This window comes from Peromyscus eremicus, chromosome 13 (assembly GCF_949786415.1).
Source record: "Peromyscus eremicus chromosome 13, PerEre_H2_v1, whole genome shotgun sequence".
NCBI classification, from domain to species: Eukaryota; Metazoa; Chordata; class Mammalia; order Rodentia; family Cricetidae; genus Peromyscus; species Peromyscus eremicus.
The window spans coordinates 31476070-31497222 of record NC_081429.1 but is presented as its reverse complement, the minus strand read 5'-3'; the positions used below and the strand labels follow the sequence as shown (position 1 = coordinate 31497222).

The window sequence follows — 21153 nt, the reverse complement described above, 5'->3', positions numbered from 1 at the left end:
CATTTTAAATTCATGTCTTGTGGGAAATATGAATCCAACATTGCCAAATGCCCTGATTTCTTGACAGACACCAGAAAGCTAGAATTATATCTATATAAATGCACCTGATATGGATGTGTTGACATATAATTAAAAAATACAATGTGGAGATAAGACATGAATGTTGGGTTTAGTCACCTGCCTGCCTATTTGATATATCTAGTGTAATGAAGAGAAGGGACAAGGGAACTGGGATGGTACAGGGCATGTTTCCATGCTGTTTGGGAAAGACATCTTTAGTCTTTCTAGAGTATTTAAACTTCTTTTATAAACCAAGTCAGGAGCAAAACACAGTAAAACCATTTGTCATACAAATACAAATAATTGTGATGCAAAGACAAGATGACATTAGCCTAGGTTAAAAGGATCTATTATGCTCATTTCCTTAGAGATCTTTGGAGGGCTCATTTTCATATCTGGGTGGTCACCTGTTGCAAACAGTTTCTTTAGGATATGATGGGTAGGCGGTTGGGAAGAGCGTCAAGACCCGGACCTTGTAGGCAAGACCAAAGGTAGAGCACATCAACAACATGATCTTCCTAGATTTCCTCAGCATCAACAATAACTCGGACAGCTTAACAATTTAAGTGGAGAAAATTCAATGATAGGCACCAAGAGAGCAGGAGCCAGAGTTCAGCTCAACATTGGGCAGTTTTTAAATAGTAAGCTGCACTGGGGAACAGAGAACTTAGATGTGTCTTGAGAAGTCAGAATTCTCACCCAAAACATCATGTTGTCTCTTCTGGGTTCATGATAGCTGAAGCTTTTTCCAACGCCTATCTTATCTCCTTGTTCTCTTGTGCTGATATTGGCTAATAAAGCCAGTGTAGCCAAAGGCTGACCGAGCCCAACTAAGATCCCCTTCTTTGAGCCTAGGGCTTTGGAATAGCTGTCGAAGGGGACTGCATGCTGCCATTCAGTAGCTTGCCTTCTGCAGCTGGACGCAGGTCCGTTGACTCCACTTCAGCTGAGGGTGGATGGGCATGTGGAAATAGGCTACCCAGTGAAAGGTGGCAGTCAGTCCCAAACCTCACTGATTATCATTCACAGTTTCAGTAAGAGAGACACACCAGTGAGGACAAACATAATGCTGCAACTATAATCAATCCCGAGTCTTGGGGACCTTAGCACTCAACACTATATGTTTCTCTCTGACACTATATGAGCTATGGGGTTATGTGGGATATGTGCACATCTGGCCCAGTGTGGTTACCTGGAGACTAGGGATGATTTTAGTGTCTTTCTTTGTGTACTTTGAAGATCTATATTTCAGGGAAAGGATGAGGCACAACCACTCACTGGCTTTTAAGCCTCTAAATAAACTGATTTTGGTCAGCAGCTCCTACTTCCCATTTCAGTGGTTACAGCAAAGCACATGTCCATGCTAACTCCTAGAGAGGCAGCAAAAGTACAAATCCTACCACAAGTTTATGGAGTACATCAAGACTCTGGTTCATATTTCCCCTAAATTATTCTAATCTCCTATATTTAGAAATCTTCAATGTGTTTAATTCATCTCTAGAGGATCATCTAAGCTGAGGTTTGGGTCACTCTTTCGGTAAGGCATTAAAAGGATAGAGTATGAATGGTTTGATAGCCATCCAATAAACCAGTCACAGAAGCCATTTTGGCCACCTCTCATGTACTCATGCTGGTCCCTCCCTTGCTAATTAGCTGCAGGTGGGTGGCCTTAAACTTCCCATGCCCCCCCCCCCCCGAGTGTTAGGATTGCAGGTGTCACCACCATATTTGGTTTATGCAGTGTTGAGGATTGAACCCAGGCTTTTGTGCAAGCCAGGCAGGCAAGCATGCTACCAACCCAGCTCTTGAAAGGAAATCAAGTGCAAAGCAATGGTATTTTTATTTATATTAACAACAGCAAAATACTTTTATAATTTCACATACCATTGCTTTTAAAAGCACATATATTACAAATAAAAGAACTTCACAAACTTTAAAGGTTAGTATTTATCAACACTTTTTTACACATACACAAATATTTTAATATAACATTATCTGAAAATGTTACTCATATAATTTTAGTACTTTCATAAGTCTTAACTAAAAACATTCTTTGAAATTTGATAAAAACCATATATTTTACAACTTTCTATTTACATCTGAAATATGCTTAAATGTTACAAAAACATTCACTTTGACCTTTAAAATACGTGTACTAGGACCTGGAATTGAACACATTATACCCAAGAGCAAACTCAGTTTGCTTTTAAGCTGCACATTCATTGGAATTTCAGGACAAATGTTCAGTGTGGTTTGATCAATACCACTCAAAGGAAACAAAGGAATCATAGGAAATGTGCAAATTCAGAGGCTGGCAAAATTCTCAAGCTAGCGAGGTAAACAAAGATATTAACACTGTAAAAACTTCAAATAAATTAAACCTATCTTTTTCTTCCCCGAGATTAGCTGCAAAAATTCAGAGTTCTCTGAGAGGTGCGTCTGATGCCCCAAGGGTTCCTCTCAAACTTCAGCACTGGGTGAGATGGAGACCGTAGGTATGGCTGGGGTCACCTTGCTAGTTACCCGTGTGTAGGGTCGCTCCACTCCGTGCTTTGCTGGGTCGTCCCTGCCCATAATCTTAAAGCAAGACAGAGATGACACATGCATACAAAATGACGAGAGATCAATTTTCATATCCTCAAACATGGAATTAAAACCCTGAATAGTGACTCATTCCCAATGGGGTGTTAGTAAGTTTGGAAAATATCCTAGTCAAAGTAGTTCTGAAGGATATTTTCTTCGAAGCCCATATGCTGGTTGCCATGGGGATGTTGAAAGTAGCTTTACTATACTCTTTGACTGTCAGATATGAATTTATAAATGTTTAAGTGGCTGTAAATGTACGTGAGTGATTCTAGTGTCTCATTCTAGTTTAAAAATTTATAATTTATTGCTAACATCTACCCTAAAGGGGAAAACATCGGAAAGCTCACTTAAATGTTTGGACTAATGGGAGTATAATAAAATCAATTTGATGTATCTGAGAATACTATCAATATGTCTAAGTGATACTCTGTCAGCTCTATCAAAATGACCATATGCAAATAGTAACCGCAGACCCACAGAAACTGCAGGTGTATCTCTGCAGTTTATCTTTGCACAAAAGAGATTTGATGAGTATTTTAAATTCCTAGTTATGATTTCCTCACTAACCTTACACACTATCGTGCTGTGCTGATTTCTATGTGTGTGATATTAGCCTCACCTCTCATCCAAGAGCTTTTTTCCCACAGAGGACTCGGCAGCTGAGGGTCACATGTTTGCCGTACATCCTCCTTCGGGCCAGTGTTATGCGATCCTGCATATATAATTTGGCTCTTTATGTGTTTCAAGTGTATCTGAGTCTCTAGCAGCAAGATGCTCTCACATCTCACTTTCTTGGCATCAGGGCAGAATGGCTCTGGTCCCATCTCTGTGTTTTAAGTTGGATACTCATGACCACAGCTGACTCCACTCTGCCGCCATCCTCCCTCAGTTGAAACACACTCCAAAAGAGCATCTTATATTTATTCTTCATTTGCATGCTTGTGTGAATTCCACTGGCCCCAGCCAAAGAAAGTTCTTTACGGTTTTTGGTTTTTGGCTGTTTATGAAACAGTGTGAAATTCTGGCTGCCTATTAAAGAAATGGTTGCCTGTCACTACCAATTCAAATTACTTGTTTTCCACATCTCCATTTTACACACCAGCATGACTCTATCTTGGTTCGGCTTCCTATCTTTCTTTTTAAAAAGAAAGGTGCGTGGGTGAATGTATGTGCATGGGTGCACACATGCCACAGTATGTATGTGGAAGCCAGAAGGCAGCCTGTGGGAGTGAGTTCTCTTTTTCTACCATATGGGTCCCAGTGGCTGAACTCAGGTCATCAGGCATGGGGGCAAGAGATGTCACCAAGAGAGACATCTCACTGGCCTCTATAAGGTACTTATTTTCTTTTTGAGAAAGGATCTCATGTATCCTAGTCTCAAGCTTGCTATGTAGCTGATGATGATCTCAAACTACTCCTGTCCTCCTGTCCTCCTGTCCAAGTGTTGAGACCACAGGGATGTGTTATATGCATGGCCCTATTTCCTCCTATATTGAGGGTTTTCCCCTAATGACATTTTATTTTATTTTATATTATTTTAGTATTCTGTAAGCTAACACTTTTCTTGGCCCTATGGGGGTGCATATAGCATAATTAATTTTGTGTTTCTATTTCTATGTCATTTGATTCTAATTGTTTCTGATTTTCAAAGCCCAGCTGGTAAGTTCTCTCACCACTTAATTACCTGTTTCTGGAGCATGTGCATTCACATTGAGATGAAGGAAGCTATTCCCTCACCTAGTTACCTATGTGACCAGGCCCCATTATAAGCTCAGGACCAGCAGAAAAGTCACATTTCTTTCCAACTGATATATTTCTTTTACTGAATAATGAGACCAGTGAAACCCATCAGGTTTTTCTCTTTGATCAGTTTCCAGGAAGCAGAGAGCCAAATTTTACTTCTTTAGGTAAATTTTTTTTTCTCTCCTCTGGACCACCTGGTCTTTGTATCTTTGTTTTATATTTTGAAGTATCACAAAAACCCTTCAGTTCTGTATATTTAAAAACGAAGAAGCTCAAATATATTTAGCAGGCAAAGGAGCACGGGTTTTATTTTTCACAGTTAAGCTGTTAGCGTGACATGTCTTAGAGAGGCAATGAAGACTTAGAGACGCTGAGCCACAGAAGCTGATGGGAGCAAAGGACCAGTGAGGAAGAGGTGGGTGGACAGAAGGCTGCAGGGCAGGACAGGCGTACGGAGGAAAGAGGAACATACCACTTTTGCTCACAGTGCTGAGGGAAATGCTAGACACAGAGGAGCAGAAGCTGTAGAGACACGGACCTCGACAGAGCTGGCAGGAAAAAAAGAGAGAAACATTTTTGCCAGACATTTCAAGGCCAGGCGTGATTTACAGTGAGAGAAAAGTATGGCTTCACCCGTGGTTCCTAGCTTTTACATGCATTCTCTTAATTTTAACCTCAGATTTAATGATGTCTCTTGTGTGTACTCAAGGGATCTCCAGAGTAGTTATCACCACCCATCAGAAATCTCAAACCGACATGATCTTTGTTGGGAATCCTATCTATAAAGATTCATTCTTTCCATCCTAAGTCAACCTACCATTTCCTCCTTCTTGAGTTGCTGTGGAGAGCTAAAAGGATTGGTAGAAGAGGCCAGGAAAGAAGGAATGTATGATACATGCAATTAAAATAACACTTCCAGTCTTTGCCGAGCTCTGTGGTGATGGCACTAGATTATTAGGGGCAGGAGACGGAACTGATGTGAAATCAGCAGTCTCACGTGACTGGAAAGGCTACAGGTGGTGAGGGACCGACCCGAGTAGAGTGTGAGGGTTGATGGATGCTGCAAAGCAGGCTAGTGAACATCACTTGACTTTCACCTGAGTGCTTTTAGCCTCTTCAAAACACTGACACTATTGAATGGTCGCAATTCATGCAAGCCATACAGAATATGGTGAATACATACCCAGGATGATGAATGACTTGATTATGGAGTGCAGTTTGATATGTATCATATATTATATTATTCAATTACCATATTATAAATATATTTAGTTTCTTTTCTCCTAATTGTGGACTTCTGTAGGAGGCCCTGCTTCTGCCCAGGAAGTCTTAAAAGGCCCATGGGAAATCCTGAGGCTCTCTCTGAGCCTGGTGCAGAAACCCCTACTGGCAAAATTTGAAATGCCATCCCATATCCTCGGTATTGTGAGCTGTAAGGGAATGATGGAGTGGCAGCAGACCAGGATGGGGATTCATACCTTGTGTTTCTCAGTGTCTGACTAGACCTGTATAGTCTAGAGTCAACAGACTGTACAGCTTGGGTAAATACCTCTAAAAATTGTGGAAAGCGTTTCAGTTCTCATACTCTTTTTCTGTAGGCGTGTCTGTTCTTTGAACTAAGAGCTGTTGTACACGGGGGAGATAACAACTCCACATCATAATGCTGATGTAAAGAATAGTGACTTTTGCAGTAAAGAAAGAGTCTTCAGTCCCTCTAGCCATGGCCAGGGACTGTGGGTCACACGAAGGGATGCTCACCTGCTCGTTCATGATGGCGGACAGTTCACTGAGCATGTCCTTATAATGGGACCTCAGTTCTTCCTGATACTCGAGCTGGTCCTCCTTGATGAGACGCTCATTCACATCAAGAGCCTGCCCACATGCATCTGCAAATTGCCTTTAATGACAGCACGAAGCAAATTAAAAGCCAGTCACAGGAGGAGGTATTGAGTTCAGTGACTTTGGGTCCAAACTCAAGCTGTGGATAGACTGCCACCTTGAAGAGGGTTAATTGAGTGGCTTTCCTAGGGGGTTCACATCTCTCTGTATGTGGTAGTTAGAAGACCAATTCAACAAAGAGAATCTTACCTGAATATTTCCTTCAATAGCTTTACTTGGTTGTCAGGGTATTTCTTTGCATTAGTCTCTTCAAGAAAGGCTCGGGCATACGCCATTGGGCCAGCATTGACCTATGGAGAGAGGAAACTTGGTTGAGGTTGGTTCCTCTCCTTCATGGAGCATTCTCCATGGTAACAGGAGGTCCAGTTCTCTGACCAATCACATGGCACCCTAGCACTCCCCCTCCACATTGTGATCCACCACTTTCTAACCTTGTTATACCTGCTGTTTTTTAAGTCTCAGAAGCCACTAGTAGGTACACTAGAGTCCAGCCTTCCCTGCTCCCCTTTCCAAACTCAGTCATGTGTCATCCTATAACGTGGCAACTTCCTCTGAATGGAAACATCCCCACCCCCAAAGGAAGCGGGCAGCTAGCTCATGAAAGTCAGGAAATAAAGAAAGCCTTGTAAGTTCCAGAAAAGACTCACAAGATGCCTCCCCAAGGTTACACCTAAGCACAAAGAGTTACAAGGAAGAAAGACTCTTCAACTTATGCGGCTGCCTACGAGCTGAGCAGCGAACCCCAGGTGAGTTGTCAGCCATGTTGAGGGTGTTCAGTGATGCAGCTGCGTCTGAGTCATCCATGCTTCTCTAAGGAATGCCTCACTCCCACTCCAGTAGGTAATCCAAAGAAATGTTGGACTTTGCTGGAATCACCACTAGCTTTGTCCTTGGTTCCCTGTCTGGGATGAGCGGATGTCTGGACACGCCTCCCCAGGAAAAGGCATACAACACAGCCCTTCTTGCCTTTTGTCGCCTTCACATACTGCTTGAGTGCCCTTTCTGTAACAACTTTGAAAATGGGATTCCTTCCTCATAAACACTTTCACTGAAGTTAAACTTAGTCTTTGTGACATCCAGTGTTTGTTGTGTCTGTTGGTTTTCTCTTCATTTAGCACTAAAATGAACACATAATTGTTACGAAAAGACATTCCACAGAGGTAGTGGTGTGCGCACTGCCCTGGCAATCTGTCTTCCTCTGTGCTCCACTTGAAAGCCTTGCTAAGATCTGGGCCAAGGAAGCAGTCATCAGAGTTGCTGAATGAATGCAGAACCAAGCTGTTTGCTTTTTAGCTTTCATTTTTTTTGTGGTTCTGGAGGCCGAGTCCAGGGCCTTGCATCACACACACACACACACACACACACACACACACACACACACACACACACACTCTACTACTGAGATACACCCCTAGCCCTACAATACCAACTTCTATTCCCACTCAGGCACATGAGCTTACGCTAGTGAAGGAGCTCATTTCTCTTAGTGCATATAACTTGTTAGTGTGGCTATGGTGTTTGGGAAGTGTGATGGTTTGCTTTAGTCTTCAACCTGACACAGCCTAAAATCATCTGGGAAAAGAGTCTCAATGAGTGATTGCTTTCGTTGGGTTGGCCCGTGGGCATGTCTGTTAGGGATTATCTGCCTTAAGTTAATTGACATGGGGAAGACTCAGCCTATAGTAGGCATCTTGATTTTCTAGGCAGGGGTTCCTGACATGCGTGAGGGTGGAGAAAGGAGGCTGAGCAAGTGTGAAAGTGTGCAAGTGTGGATTCACTTCTCTGCTTTTGACTGGAGATGTGATGTGACTAGCTGTTCGATGTGTCTGCCTTGAGTTTTCACAGTGGTGGACTATTACTGGAATTGCAAGCTGGAATAACCCCTTTCTCCCCACAGTTCGTTTTGGTCAGGGTCTTTTACCACAGCAGTAGACGTGAAACTGTGACAGGATGGGAGCTAATGTGGCATCTGAGTCAGGTGGGCATTGCAACGCAGTGGGCACAGTCCTTGGTGCTACATTCCCCTTTGGTTCCCCAGGCCTATCCTCCACTCAGCTTTGTGCCCAGGCCTGCTGACCTCTCTTGACTTCACGCTTACTGTATATATCTATATCTATTTTAGTCTTTTTGAGTCAGCCAGTGGGGACCCAGACAAGAGAGACAGGCAAGACATGAGCATTTCAGGATCGGCATCAGTGATTTTTTTCCCCCTTTTGTTACAGATCAAACACAGCAGGGGAAAGACATTGCTACCGGTCTGGTTTTGTTTAAGACTTTAAATTTCTGTCTTATTCTCTTTAAATATTTAAAAAATTGTTTTTGACATATTTATTAGATTTATTTATTTATTGTGTGTGTATATGTGTGTGTGTGTGTGTGTGCACGCGTGTGTTAGCATAAGTGCCATGATGCTCATATGGAGGTCAGAGGACAACTTGTGGGAGTCAGTTATCTTCAACTCTGTAGGTTACAGAGATCGAACTCAGTCTTCAGGCTCGACAGCAAGTGCCTTTACCCACTGAGCCATGTTTCAGCCCCTCCTTTCCTCCCTCCCCTCCTCCCATGCACATTTGAATGTGTGTCTCTGTGCACTCACTGGCAGAGGGCAGAGGAGACCATTGGGTATCCCACTCTCTCACTCTCTGCCTCATTCCCTTGGGAAGAGTCTCTCACTACATCTGGATCTAGGCTGATAACCAGCAAGCTCCAGTAAGCCCCCCCCCCCCATCTTCATTTTCCAGACCTGAGCTCTGGGGTTACAGGCATGCATGCAGCCACACCAAGATTTTTTTTTTAAAATTCTGGATATTTGAATGCAGGTCCTCAAGTTTGCCCAACAAATGCAAATGCCCTTACTTCCTGAGCCATCTTCCCAGCCCTGAGACATTAATACTTTGTTCATTACAGGCGTTTCACATTAATTTTGACTTTTAAAAATAGTTATTAAGCTACTATTTTATGTTCATGACTGATTAAACTCTGATGAGAGCCTTACCTCACCCCCCACCCCACAGTGTGGGACAGGTTGGAATACAATCCCAGCATCCTCCTCAGAGAACTCCAGGACAGGTGATGCCTGACCCTTACAGGCTCCCTCACTTGCTTTGTTCCCAGCAGCTCTCCTGGGCTAGCATGCTTAGTTTTAGGGTGTGTTTATGCTCAGCGAGTGTGGCTAGCACCTAACCAAGTGCTTGGTTTTCCTCAGTGGTTCCCACATATCAGTAAACCTCATTTTATTCTTCCCCATCACCCACTGTTCATTCCTCATGCTTTCTGTCATAGCTCTCACAGCTCATAAGCACTTAATACACATTTTTGAACTACTAAACATTATTTTTTAAAAAATTATTTAGAATAATAACTTTCTTCACAACAATTATGTATTGAGTGCAATATTTATGAATTGGTTAATTCATTTGTTAGTGGATAGGGGAGGATTAGGGAGAAGAAATTTTCTTTAATCCAAACAGTTATTTCTATTGATGTTTTAAATTTTTTGATGCTTTCAAACTTTTATATAATGAATTTTAGTCATTTTCATATGCTGCACCCCTATCTCATCTATCTTCCTTTCCCACTGGAGTTTTCCTCTTGAGGCTTCCCCCTGGTTCCTTAGCCATGAGGTAAATGCAAATCAAAATGACTCTGAGATTCTATCTTACACCAGTCAGAAGGCTAAGATCAATAACACTAATGACAACTTATGCTGGAGAGGATGTGGAGAAAGGGGAACACTCCTCCACTGCTGGTGGGAGTGCAAACTTGTACAGCCACTTTGGAAATCAGTATGGAGGTTTCTCAGAAAACTGGGAATAAATCTATCTCAAGACCCAGCTATACCACTTTTGGGCATATACCCAAGGGATGTCCAATCATACCACAAGGACACATGCTCAACTATGTTCACAGCAGCATTATTCATAATAGCCAGAACCTGGAAAACAACTTAGATGCCCCTCAAAGAATGGATAAAGAAAATGTGGTACATATACACAATGTAGTATTACTCCTGTTTCTTTTTTAAAATTTTATTCTTTGAGGATTTTAACATAAGTACACTATACTATCATCATGTCCACCTCCTACCCTTCCTGAGTCTCCCCTTTACCCTCTGGAATTAATGACTCCTTCTATATTATTATTGTTTTGTACACACTCACCTCCACATAAACAACCTCCTGCACCCAATTAGTGTTGCCTATATGCACATGGGTTTGGGGCTGTTCACTTAGGCTTGGGAGACCTACCACGGGTCTTTCATGACTGCCTTTAGCTCTCATCTAGAAATGGGACCTCATAAACCTTTTCTCTGTCCATGTAAACATTAGTCTAGTTTCAAAGATGCAGAGAAGAAAAACCTTAGATGGTTACTGTTATCAACTGACAGAATCCAGAATCATCCAGGAGATAAATTTCTGGGCATGTTTGTGAGGGATTTTCAAGATTAGCTGAATTGAAATGGGCAGACTCACCCTAAATGTGGGTAGCATTACTCCATGGCTGGATAGAAATGATTTCAACATCAGCATTCTTTTTATTTTTCCAGACTGTGGGTACATTGTGGCCAGTCACTTCCTGTTTCTGCCACCAAACCTTCCTTACCTTGATTGACTTTACTCACAGACCGTGACCCAGAACAGCCCCTCTATCCCTTAAGATGTTTAACCTTAGGTATTTGGAGTTATTTGTTCACATCAATGAAAAAAGTAACTAATGCAGACAGTACCACAAACAGCCAGAATGTTTCTTATATACTTAAAAAGATTCCTAGAGCATTTTATAGCAAGTTTCACTGGACATGTGAGTCTTAGCTCTGGGCAATGCTTACTGACCTTCACGCTGACACTGCCTTGCAGTTTGAGCTGCAGTCTGATCATGTCCACCTCATCTGTCGTGCACAGCTGATTAAGCTCAGAGACCTTCCTGGACATCTCATCAATTGCCACTTCAATGGGATTCAGTTCTGTACTCGACTGGCCGATGACCTGGATCCTCTTCTTCACGTAGGGGAACAAGTGGCTGGCTGCACAAAAGCCACACAAAGATTTAAAGGGAAAGAAAAGTCCCAGGTTCCTGTGAAAGTCCTCAGGATTTTGTATTGTCTCCAGCTCCTTCTCCTGGTGTCCCTTTCCACTTTCACAAGCTCACACCAACCTTCTTGGGGCTACGTTAAGACTGCCAGAGCAGTCAAAACCAAGGATTATGGCGTGTGCTGAAACTAGTCACTGGAATACAATCCACAGGGACCTCCAGTCACGACTTCTCACTGTAGAGAACAGCATATAGAAGCTCTACTCCTGATATGTTTTCACCACAATCCTCTGGGTCAGCTTCCTGAAGGTGAATGCTTTTCAGAGTTTGGAAGTCAGTGTGATTCTTGGTGGTTCAATTAAAAACTGGAGTCTCTCAAGGTAGTTGGGTGTCTTTCTCCAGAGGACCCTCACTCATTTCCCTTTGGGGTCTTAGCATCCTAGACCTATCTATGCCCCTACATTTAAAAAATTAATTTATTTTTTTATGCTGTCTTCCCTGGATATCTTTCTTTCACTTTCGCCTTTTTTTCTACCCCACCGTGAGCACCACGAGGGCATGGTCATATTTTATTTACTTGAATGCCAGGACCCTGGGGAGATCCACCATCTAGTGAGCTCACAGTGTCTGTTAACAAATGAAAGGTGATTCGTTCACAGGGTAGACGCAGAAAGCATAGAATGAGGTATTGCAGATCAAGGCCTTCCTTCATTCTGGAGAACAGCTGGAATCCTACAGTGGGAAGAATTTTGCCCTAAAGCCTATGATGCCAATAGCTGCTAACGCAGAAGCAGGTAAGGGTGGATTCAGGGAGGGGAGGGGAGAGTTTAGTGTCCGTGTCTTTACCATGGCATGACACCATGACACTTGTGAATATCTCACCTCCAGGGACAGGATGGCAAACTAACTCTATTGACAGTGTCTGCCCAAGCCTCTTTTTTTTTTTTTTTCCATTTTATTGTCATTTTGAGGTGGAATCTGGCTATGTAGCCCAGGTTTGCTTTGAACTTAGGCTCCTTCCCACTACTGGAATTAGACTTGCTCACCATCCCAGCTGGCTATGGGGCTTCCTCTTAGCAGAACATAGAGGGCAAGTCTCCTGTTCCCCCAAAGAGCTCTAGGTTAACCCACTTTGGGAACTTATCTGCAGGACTGATGTAACCTCCTATGTATGTCCCTAAGTGCAAGTGCACCTGTGCATGTGTACATATGTGTACTCATATGCACACCGTTAGTACTGCTCTTCAGAAGTCCATTGCCTTGTTTCTGAGACAGGGTCTTTTATGAGATGGGGACGTGGGGTTCCCTGATTAGGCTAAGCTGGCCGTCCAGAAAGTGCTAGGGCTCCATCCATCTCTGCCTGCTCAGTGCTGGGATTATCAATACATGCTTGCATGCCTGGCTTTTTTGGTGGGCTCTGGGACGGAACTCACGTTTTCATGCTTGTATGGTAAGCATTTTACTATCTGTGCCGTCTCCCCAGCACCTGCAGTAACATCTGACTTCTGCTAATCCAGCCCCAAAGAAGACAGTCTTGGCCTGAGGTGGGGAAGGTTGGCACCCTACACTTACTGGTCAAGACAGTCCTCCGCTTGCACTGCTCGGCCACTCCACCATGCTTCTTGCCTGACAGAGTGAAGGGTGTCTCAAAGACAAAGCGATTGATGTTGTGATGCATTTCAAAATCTGTCTTCCGGTCCTCTATCTCCTTTTCTTCAAAGAAGGGCGTGACATAGGTCACCTGAATATAGGCATATTTGGGGTCCAGATCCTTGGGGTTTACCTGTGTCAACACAGTAAGGGTATAGCAAGAGTAGTGAGCTGCAGGTGATTTATGAGTTCCCTTGCTGCCTCCTGGTGGATAAAAGGCTCTTATGCTCTTTAGGCCACAGAAGACTTTAGGCCACAGAAGACTGGGTAGCTGGCAGTGGGTAAGAAGCCTGGCTCTGGTTAGCAACAAGGGTCTAGCGCTAACTCACTATGCTGGAGCCAGATCTCCTTGTGGATCTTTTGAACACTGATTCCTGGCTAGGGCATTATTTAAACTTTTACTCTATGTCCCTTCTGTAATGAGTCACTCTTGTGCAGAGTAAAAGTTTCTTGGAAGCAGAAACACTTCTATTTGTTCCTCTGTGGTATAGCCGTGTGTGCTTACACTGGTACTGTTGGCTTTGGACTGTTAATGCAGAGAAAGGTTCCTTGTCTCCTTTAGCAGACTACCCGTTTGCCTGTTAAATGACTGCAAATTTTTGTATTTTCATTTTTGACGTGTGTGTTGCATATGGGCATATGTGTCTTTGTGTGTGTGTGTGTGTGTGTGTGTGTGTGTGTGTGTGTGTTTTCATGGCCACTGGTGCATTTGTGGGGACCTGGGAATCATCCTCTTTAGCTCTTCCACTTTATTCATTGATGCACAATCTCTCAGTAAAACCCAGAGCCCACCTATGATAGGATTAGTCTTATGTTTCAGTTTGCTCCAGGGAATCCTAGGCCTCTGCCCTTGAAGGCAGGAATTGCAGGTGGGCCACCATGCCCAACTGCCATTTACATGGGTTTCTGAGGATGTGATCTCAGGTTCTCATGTTTGGGTGGTACTTGCTTTAATTAGCTTTAACTGCTGAGCCATTTCCCCAGCCCCAAGTTTTTGCATTTGCTGTATCTCAAATCCTTATAAGCAATAACCCATTCTACCCAACTTCTTTGCCAACTCTACTTTGGTTCCTAGTCTTAATAATAGGAAGGAAATGGGCTGGACAGCTCAAGGAAATCTGAGGAGACTCTTCTGGCTCCCCTTTGAGCGTGGGAAGGATGATTCTCAGCCTGTTTCCTGAGACATATTGATTTTTTAGACCTTTTTCTAATTTTCTCTGTCTTTTTATCCAACCACTTCCTACCGAATTCTAGAAATTTCAGGAACCTTTTAACTATGTTTTATAATGCTGTTATTACTTACATTGCCAGGTAGGTACAACTGAATCATTTTACACATTCAAATGGAGGTTTAGGATGGATCACTAATAATTACCAGTGAATACATGCTAGTATAGTGGAATGAAGACCTGGGCTGTTCTGATATGACATTTACCTTTTTTCTCATCCCTGTGTTTACTTTTTTTGTGTGTGTATGGATCACTACTACAATAGTTCTGCCTGCTTTTATAGGGAAGTCAACTGTATCATTCAAGCTAAGAATGATGGATATATTTTTAATAACTTGTGCCTAGACCCATGAATTTTGTGCCAAATTCCTCCAAATTTTCCTCTCAGTCACACTCTTACCCAACCTGCCTTCCAAAGACCTGCCATCCTAAACACAAACGGTCCTTCCTATCAGCATGGATTGGGCTCCTCAGAATGCTCCTGACTTTCAGTAGCACATCTTACCCTGCAATTGGCACCTCCTCTGGGTAGCACTGCCCAAGCAAATTGAGCTGTCTATAGCCCCATGCCCTGGGCTTTTCCTGCACTGCCTGGTGATCTTTCTCATGGTTCTCTAATGCATTCTATTTAGTCAACGATTCATACAAGTTTTTCCATGCATATGAACTGAGAGGTGATTCTGTGTCCCAGCTCCTAGCTCCGGGTATGGCATACAAGTAGATGCTTGCTAGAGGTTGGCTGAAGAATGGTTATGCAGGGGAAGGTTGGGAATAGTTTAATGAGAAGGTGTGTTGCTTCCTGGAGTCAGGAAGAGGTTCTTCGGATTTTCTCAACTTAATAGCATGTGATAGCAAGTCTGATTCTATTAGAAAGGACAGCTCTCCCAGAATGGTGCAGCTTGCAAAGGCCTCCTGGACTGGGTAAACAAATATATTCTACTTGTTTTCCTTCAGCTCTGCTTCTGAGCTCAGCCACTTTAATATTTTCACTGCTGTCCACATGCAAATGGATTACGGGAAAAGTAGAAGACTTGCTAAATTAAAGTTACTCAAGTAAAATCTTGTAACAGTGTCGGGGAGATGGCTCTTGCTTACTGCTCTTGCAGACGACCTGGATTTGGTTAGCAGCACCCATGTGCTAGTTCATAACCACCTACAACTCCAGTCCAGAGGATCTAGTGCCCTCTCATGACATCTGTGAACACTTGCACAAACATGGCGCTCAACAATTCATATAGATACAGACACATAAATGAAAAAGAAAAAGGATACCCCCTCCCCCAAACTTACTGCTCAACTAATGAGCAAAATGTCTAATACTTTGGGTAGTTTATTTTGCATGATCAACTGGGAAATTAAAATGGTAGCTAGAAAATAAAAAGGATCAAGTCAAGTCACGTTGTATGAACACTGGTTCCCTACCTTATTGGAGTCCTGGATTATCTTCACGTTGTCTGGTCCGAATTTGTCGGCATAGAGCTTGAGAAGTCTCTGGGAAATCTCTGAGAGACCTGTCAGCTTAGGCTCTTTGTAGATATACTCTTTACCTTCCTCCTCCTCAAAGAATCCCTAGGGGAGACACACAGCGAGCCACCTGCTTTATTAGAGAACTCCAGTGACAAATTCCAGCAAGACAAAAAGCCACTGACTAAAAAAATGGTCCTGTTTTTCAGTTGTCTGAAGCCATTTATTAGCAGCCTATGGAGTTCAAACCAGAAAAGGAGAAAGCAAAGGAAATAGAATACTGTGTCATAAACAGATAATAACATAAATATTCCTTTGAGAGGCAAAGGAATGTCAGCCAGTGCATATCCTACATATATCTTCTCTTCTTGTAGAAATCAGGAAGTACTTGCTTGCATATAAATTGGAGGAAGAATGCCCTCTTGTGGTAGTCTTAAGTAGAACACAAAATTTTGAGTATCTGGCAATTTTTAGACCATTCATTGCCATTTTAATTAAATCTTCTATAAGTCTTTAAAAATAGGACAGGTGACACCATATGACATGCAAGGGTATCTAAATGTGTTACCACACATTCCTACATCATCTGGTTGAAGACCCACGACACTGTATTGTTGTTGCAACAGAAATTACACATGGTACGCTCTGATTACAGCTATTTAAAAATATCCACATTAATACGTCTTCAAAGACTTTCAGGTACAAGCTAGCCATATGTAACTTAATCACTCAGTTATTAAATTCTCAAAAACCTGGACTTTGCAGGACTAAAAATAACACCCACACCATCATTTCTATTCCATAAGATCCCAGTGGGTTTTTAGCTTTTATAAATCTGTCTGGTTTGAAGCCAGGGAAAAAGAAGATCCTATTATCTGTAGATAACTAAGTGAGAAATTCCTTATAATTCATTCTCTTTGAAGAGACAGGAGCATGTCTCCTCCTGACCCTGTGGAACAGATGTGGGCTCAGAATATTAGATGAGCTCAGAGGGAAGAATCTGCATTATCTGTTTCTTCTGATGGCAGAGTTTCCCTATGAAGAAATGGATTTTGAATTCTGTAAAACTACTGAGTCCAAAAACAAACAAACAAACAAACAAACCCCCCCCCCAACAACACTATTCAAAAATTGTTTTTGAGGAGTTGGGGAGATGGCTCAGTGGTTAAGCATTTAGCAGCAAGTGTGAAGGCTGGAATTTCAATCCTTAGAACCCAGGGCTTCGGACTGCCTTCCTGTAATTCTAGCCCCAGAAGATGGAGAAGAAGGTGCCTTCAAGTAAGCTGGTTAAGGAGACTAGCATATCAATGATCTTGGAGATTGACTGACAGGCTCTGCCTCATTGAATAATATGGAAGAGTGATCCAGGATCATTCTCTCTCCAGCCTCTACCTGCATGAGCACTCATGTGCACATAGACCCCCAACACATGTGTGCTCATACTTGTGCAAACACACACCTATGCATGGCAAATACATACATATGCATGACATTCACACAAATGGAAGGCAGAAAAATTATTTTTGACTACAATATTCATTACTTGTGAGAAATTGTGGACAAATGTCCTAATGCTGTATTTTTGATGGGTGGTATGAGGTTACTTAAGAATAATGATTCAACTCACAACTGTTTGGTGTTGAATATTTGCATCATCCTTGTTCTTGGGCAAATGTGACCATCAACAGCTCATTATGCAACATAGAGGGCTATGGGGTTGCAGAAGACAATGCCCAGGATCCATTTCCCAGCTCTGTCCTGTCAAGCAGGCACTGCCTATCTGCTTGCCCATCTTCCTAATTGACACTGGGTTATCAGGGCATGAGACAATGCATCCCCAGCTTTTGACACATTGTCTGGCTTTAGGAAGAGGGTCACTGTACTTGCCAGATGAATAAGTAGATGGATGAAATTGTTTTTAGAAGACATATATCTCATGAAGGTATAAATACACCTGGCAAAGATCCCCTTGCTCTTTATTAAAAAGCTAATATTGAATAATTCTTTGATAAACATGCAAACCCAAGTAGCTGATTTTGAACTTCTGTGTAACCCTGAATGGCTAGAAGGTGGCCTATGATGTGGAGAGCATAGAAAGCTGAAAATTGGTTCCTGATCATTCCCCTAGACCCCGCAGGGGTGAAAGAGGTCTGATTCTCTTCCTGTGGGATGCCTGCCTGCTCTGCTTCTTCTACTGCTGACTGTGGGCTTTAACCCAATTTAAGGTCAGGAGTCAGCAGCGAAAACTGACAGATTGACACATCAGAGGAGAAAGCCCAGGGAAGCTAAACACCAGGATTCCCGAAGGGTCTCAGCCAAAGCAATATTTACAATTTCAATTGTAACAGAAAAAAAAAGCCTTCAACTTCAGGAAAAGACTCCACCTGCATCGCTCCCCTCCACCCCCATGGCATAGAAACTAGTGTGGAGAGACATGTTCTCTGTGACTTTTCCTCCTGACAAATTTCTAAATCCAGGGTCAGCAGGGAGTGGACAGATGCAGACCTTTGTTGTGGTCATTGTGACTTTGTGACCTCAGTTGTAACCCATGATTTTCTTTCATGCCTCCTCCTTGGCCTGTAGGATGGAGAGCATACATTCAGCCATTGTGTTAGGAACTCCTAGGTGCACTGTCTGGTCCACAAAGGACCATTCGTGAGTATTAACTAGGATAATGATAATGACAACCAAGGAAGACTTCATGGTCATCAAACAGGCTGAGTTCTGACTTTCATGCAAAGCTTACTGCAGTTTCATTGCTTAAGAATACAATACCCAGCCGGGCGGTGGTGGTGCACGCCTTTAATCCCAGCACTCGGGAGGCAGAGCCAGGCGGATCTCTGTGAGTTCGAGGCCAGCCTGGGCTACCAAGTGAGTCCCAGGAAAGGCGCAAAGCGACACAGAGAAACCCTGTCTCGAAAAACCAAAAAAAAAAAAAAAAAAAAAAAAAAGAATACAATACCCAGCATCTCTTCCATCAGAGCTGTACATTTTCCTTATTACAACATGTCTTCTTGATGATCATCACAATATTTGGGCAATTGATTGGTGAGAAACAAATAATCCTTAGAACTTTTTCCTCATGAAGTTTGCTTTTTGTGTATGGTGTGTATGTGTGATGAGTAATCGTGTGTGTGTGTGTGTGTGTGTGTGTGTGTGTGTGTGTGGTGTCTAACATGGACCACATTTGTTGTAGAATATTATTTTAAGGTGTGTTACCTTTGTTTATGTTGCATTTGTTTAATTCCGTAAAGTTGTGTTACTGTGCCTGTCTAAAACACCTGATGATCTAATAAAGAACTTAATGGCCAAAAGCAAGTCAGGAGAAAGGATAGGTAGGGATGGCAGGCAGAGAAAATACATAGGAGAAATTTGGGAGAGGAAGGAACCAGAGGAAGAGGAGGACTTTAGGGGCCAGCCACCCAGCTACACAGCCAGATACAAGGTAGAAATAATGAAAGGTATACAGAGTAAGAAAAAGGTAAAAGCCCAAAGGCAAAAGGTAGATGGGCTAATTTAAGTTAAGAAAAGCTGGCAAGAAACAAGCCATGCTAAGGCCAGGCATTTATAATTAAGAATAAGCCTCCATATGTGATTTATTTGGGAGCTGGGTGGCAGGACCCCAAGAGAAAAAACAACTAACAACACACATTAGGTGTCTTTCCTGGATCACTTTTCACCTTTAGGTTTTGAGACAGGATTTCTCATGGAACCTGAAGCTTATAGATTTGGCTAGGCTAGGCTGTTTGACCAGTGAGCTTCAGACACCCTTCTGTCTCTGTTCTCAAGGCCAGGGTTACAGGTATCTGTTGCCATGCCACATGTTTTTCATGTGGGTTCTGGGGATTTGAACCGGCTTCCTTGTGCTTGCATAGTAAGCCCTCTGAAACTCAGCCATCTTCCTAACCCCAGACATGCCCCTCTCCTTGTGCGTGTGTGCCTGCATGCACACATACATGTGGTGTGATGGAGTGTCTCACTACTGATAATTTTGAGACAGAAGTATGAAGAAAGAGGGGTAGTAGAATTAATATGTTGTCTGTCAGGGTTTAATAAAGGTACTTTCTGAGTCAGACCAATGGCAGCTGTGGAAATATTTGGAATGGATGCTTACCTTTTGATAAGGAAATTACTAAAGAGGGCAGAGGCCACTGAGCTGCCAGGCATGATCTGAGGGAAAGCTTCACTCCCAGACACACCCACAGAGTCACTGATTTAGGAGTGGGCCGTGTGTGATGCAAACCTGTAACATGAATTGCTAAATGGTCTTACTAATAAAAAAAAAAAAAAGCCTGGAGCCAGATATTGGGGTGAAATCTGAAAGATCAGAGAAGCAGAAGAAGCCACAGCCAACCCCACTTCACTGATCCTGTTTCCATGAATCCTCAGACTGAAAGCCCCTGAGTCCTCACCCCTGAGGGTCTCAGTTGAACTGCTGCTTAGTTCCTGTCTCCTCAGGCCTTATATACCATTCTCCACCCAGCCATGTCACTTCCTGGGGTTAAAGGTGTGTGTGCTTTCTAAGCAAAGGCATGAGATCTCAAGTGCTGAGATTAAAGGTGTGTGCCACCACTGCCTGACTCTGTTCTCAGTGTGGTGTTGAACTCACAGAGATCCAGACGGATCTCTGCCTTCCAAGAGATAGGATTAAGGGTGTGTGCCACCATTGTCTGGCCTCTATGTCTAATCTAGTGGCTGGCTCTGTCCTCGGATCCCTAGATAAGTTTATTAGGGTACACAATATATCACCACACAAACCAAGGGGCAGCTTCCCACTTTGCTCTGGTGTTCAGGTTGTGAATTGACCGCATTTCCAGGCAGTGGGAAATGTGGTCTGCTCAGGGCTATAGCTGGTTTGATTTTTATCCAAAGTTATTTAATAATGCAGCATGTGCCTTAATGTGTTGTCATTCTGAAGCAGCACATTCTAGTTAAGTAAGTAATTTGGGTCGGTCAACACATGAGACTGTGAAACCTCAAGGTATTAAACATGGATATAAATCCACTTCAATCGACTGACAAATAAAATTATTGATTCTGTTCTAGATTTTTTTTTACAAGTTCTTCAGAATATTGAAGTGCCCTTGGATCAGAACTGGGATGTCAAATATAACTGCCCCTGCTGTAATGTTAGAATGATCCAAAGTCCACAAATAAAATAATTCAATCCAAGAAGAATCAGTGTAGAAAGTGTTAGCAGTAGGCTAAAAGCTTTGAGAAGAGAAAACACAAGAATGCAGAAAAATTGTTCCTAGTAAATAGTTCATTATGTTTAGTCTCTGTGTGTGTGTGTGTGTGTGTGTGTGTGTGTGTGTGTGTGAGAGAGAGAGAGAGAGAGAGAGAGAGAGAGAGAGAGAGAGAGAGAGAGAGAGAGAGAGAGAGAGAAAGCCAAGATCAGTGACTTTCATATAGGCACAGAGCTGGAAGACCATATCACATCCCAAACAGAGATGTTATTTTATTTTCAAACTGCTCACGTACTTTCTCCACT

The 21153-nt window shown here is 42.7% G+C and overlaps 1 protein-coding gene across 1 annotated transcript in view; it reads right to left on the bottom strand.

Annotated features, from left to right (window-relative positions):
* Nucleotides 1-2138: 2138 nt before the first annotated feature.
* Dock10 (dedicator of cytokinesis 10) overlaps nucleotides 2139-21153 on the bottom strand; it is a 197801-nt gene continuing 178786 nt past the window's right edge. Inside the window, exons 51-56 of the mRNA XM_059278216.1 lie at nucleotides 15621-15767; nucleotides 12892-13102; nucleotides 11121-11311; nucleotides 6478-6578; nucleotides 6148-6286; nucleotides 2139-2637 (exon numbers count right to left, since the gene is read on the bottom strand). Of these exons, the coding sequence (XP_059134199.1) occupies nucleotides 2521-2637; nucleotides 6148-6286; nucleotides 6478-6578; nucleotides 11121-11311; nucleotides 12892-13102; nucleotides 15621-15767 (906 nt within the window). The 3' untranslated portion in view covers nucleotides 2139-2520. The remainder of the gene's footprint in view (nucleotides 2638-6147; nucleotides 6287-6477; nucleotides 6579-11120; nucleotides 11312-12891; nucleotides 13103-15620; nucleotides 15768-21153) is intronic.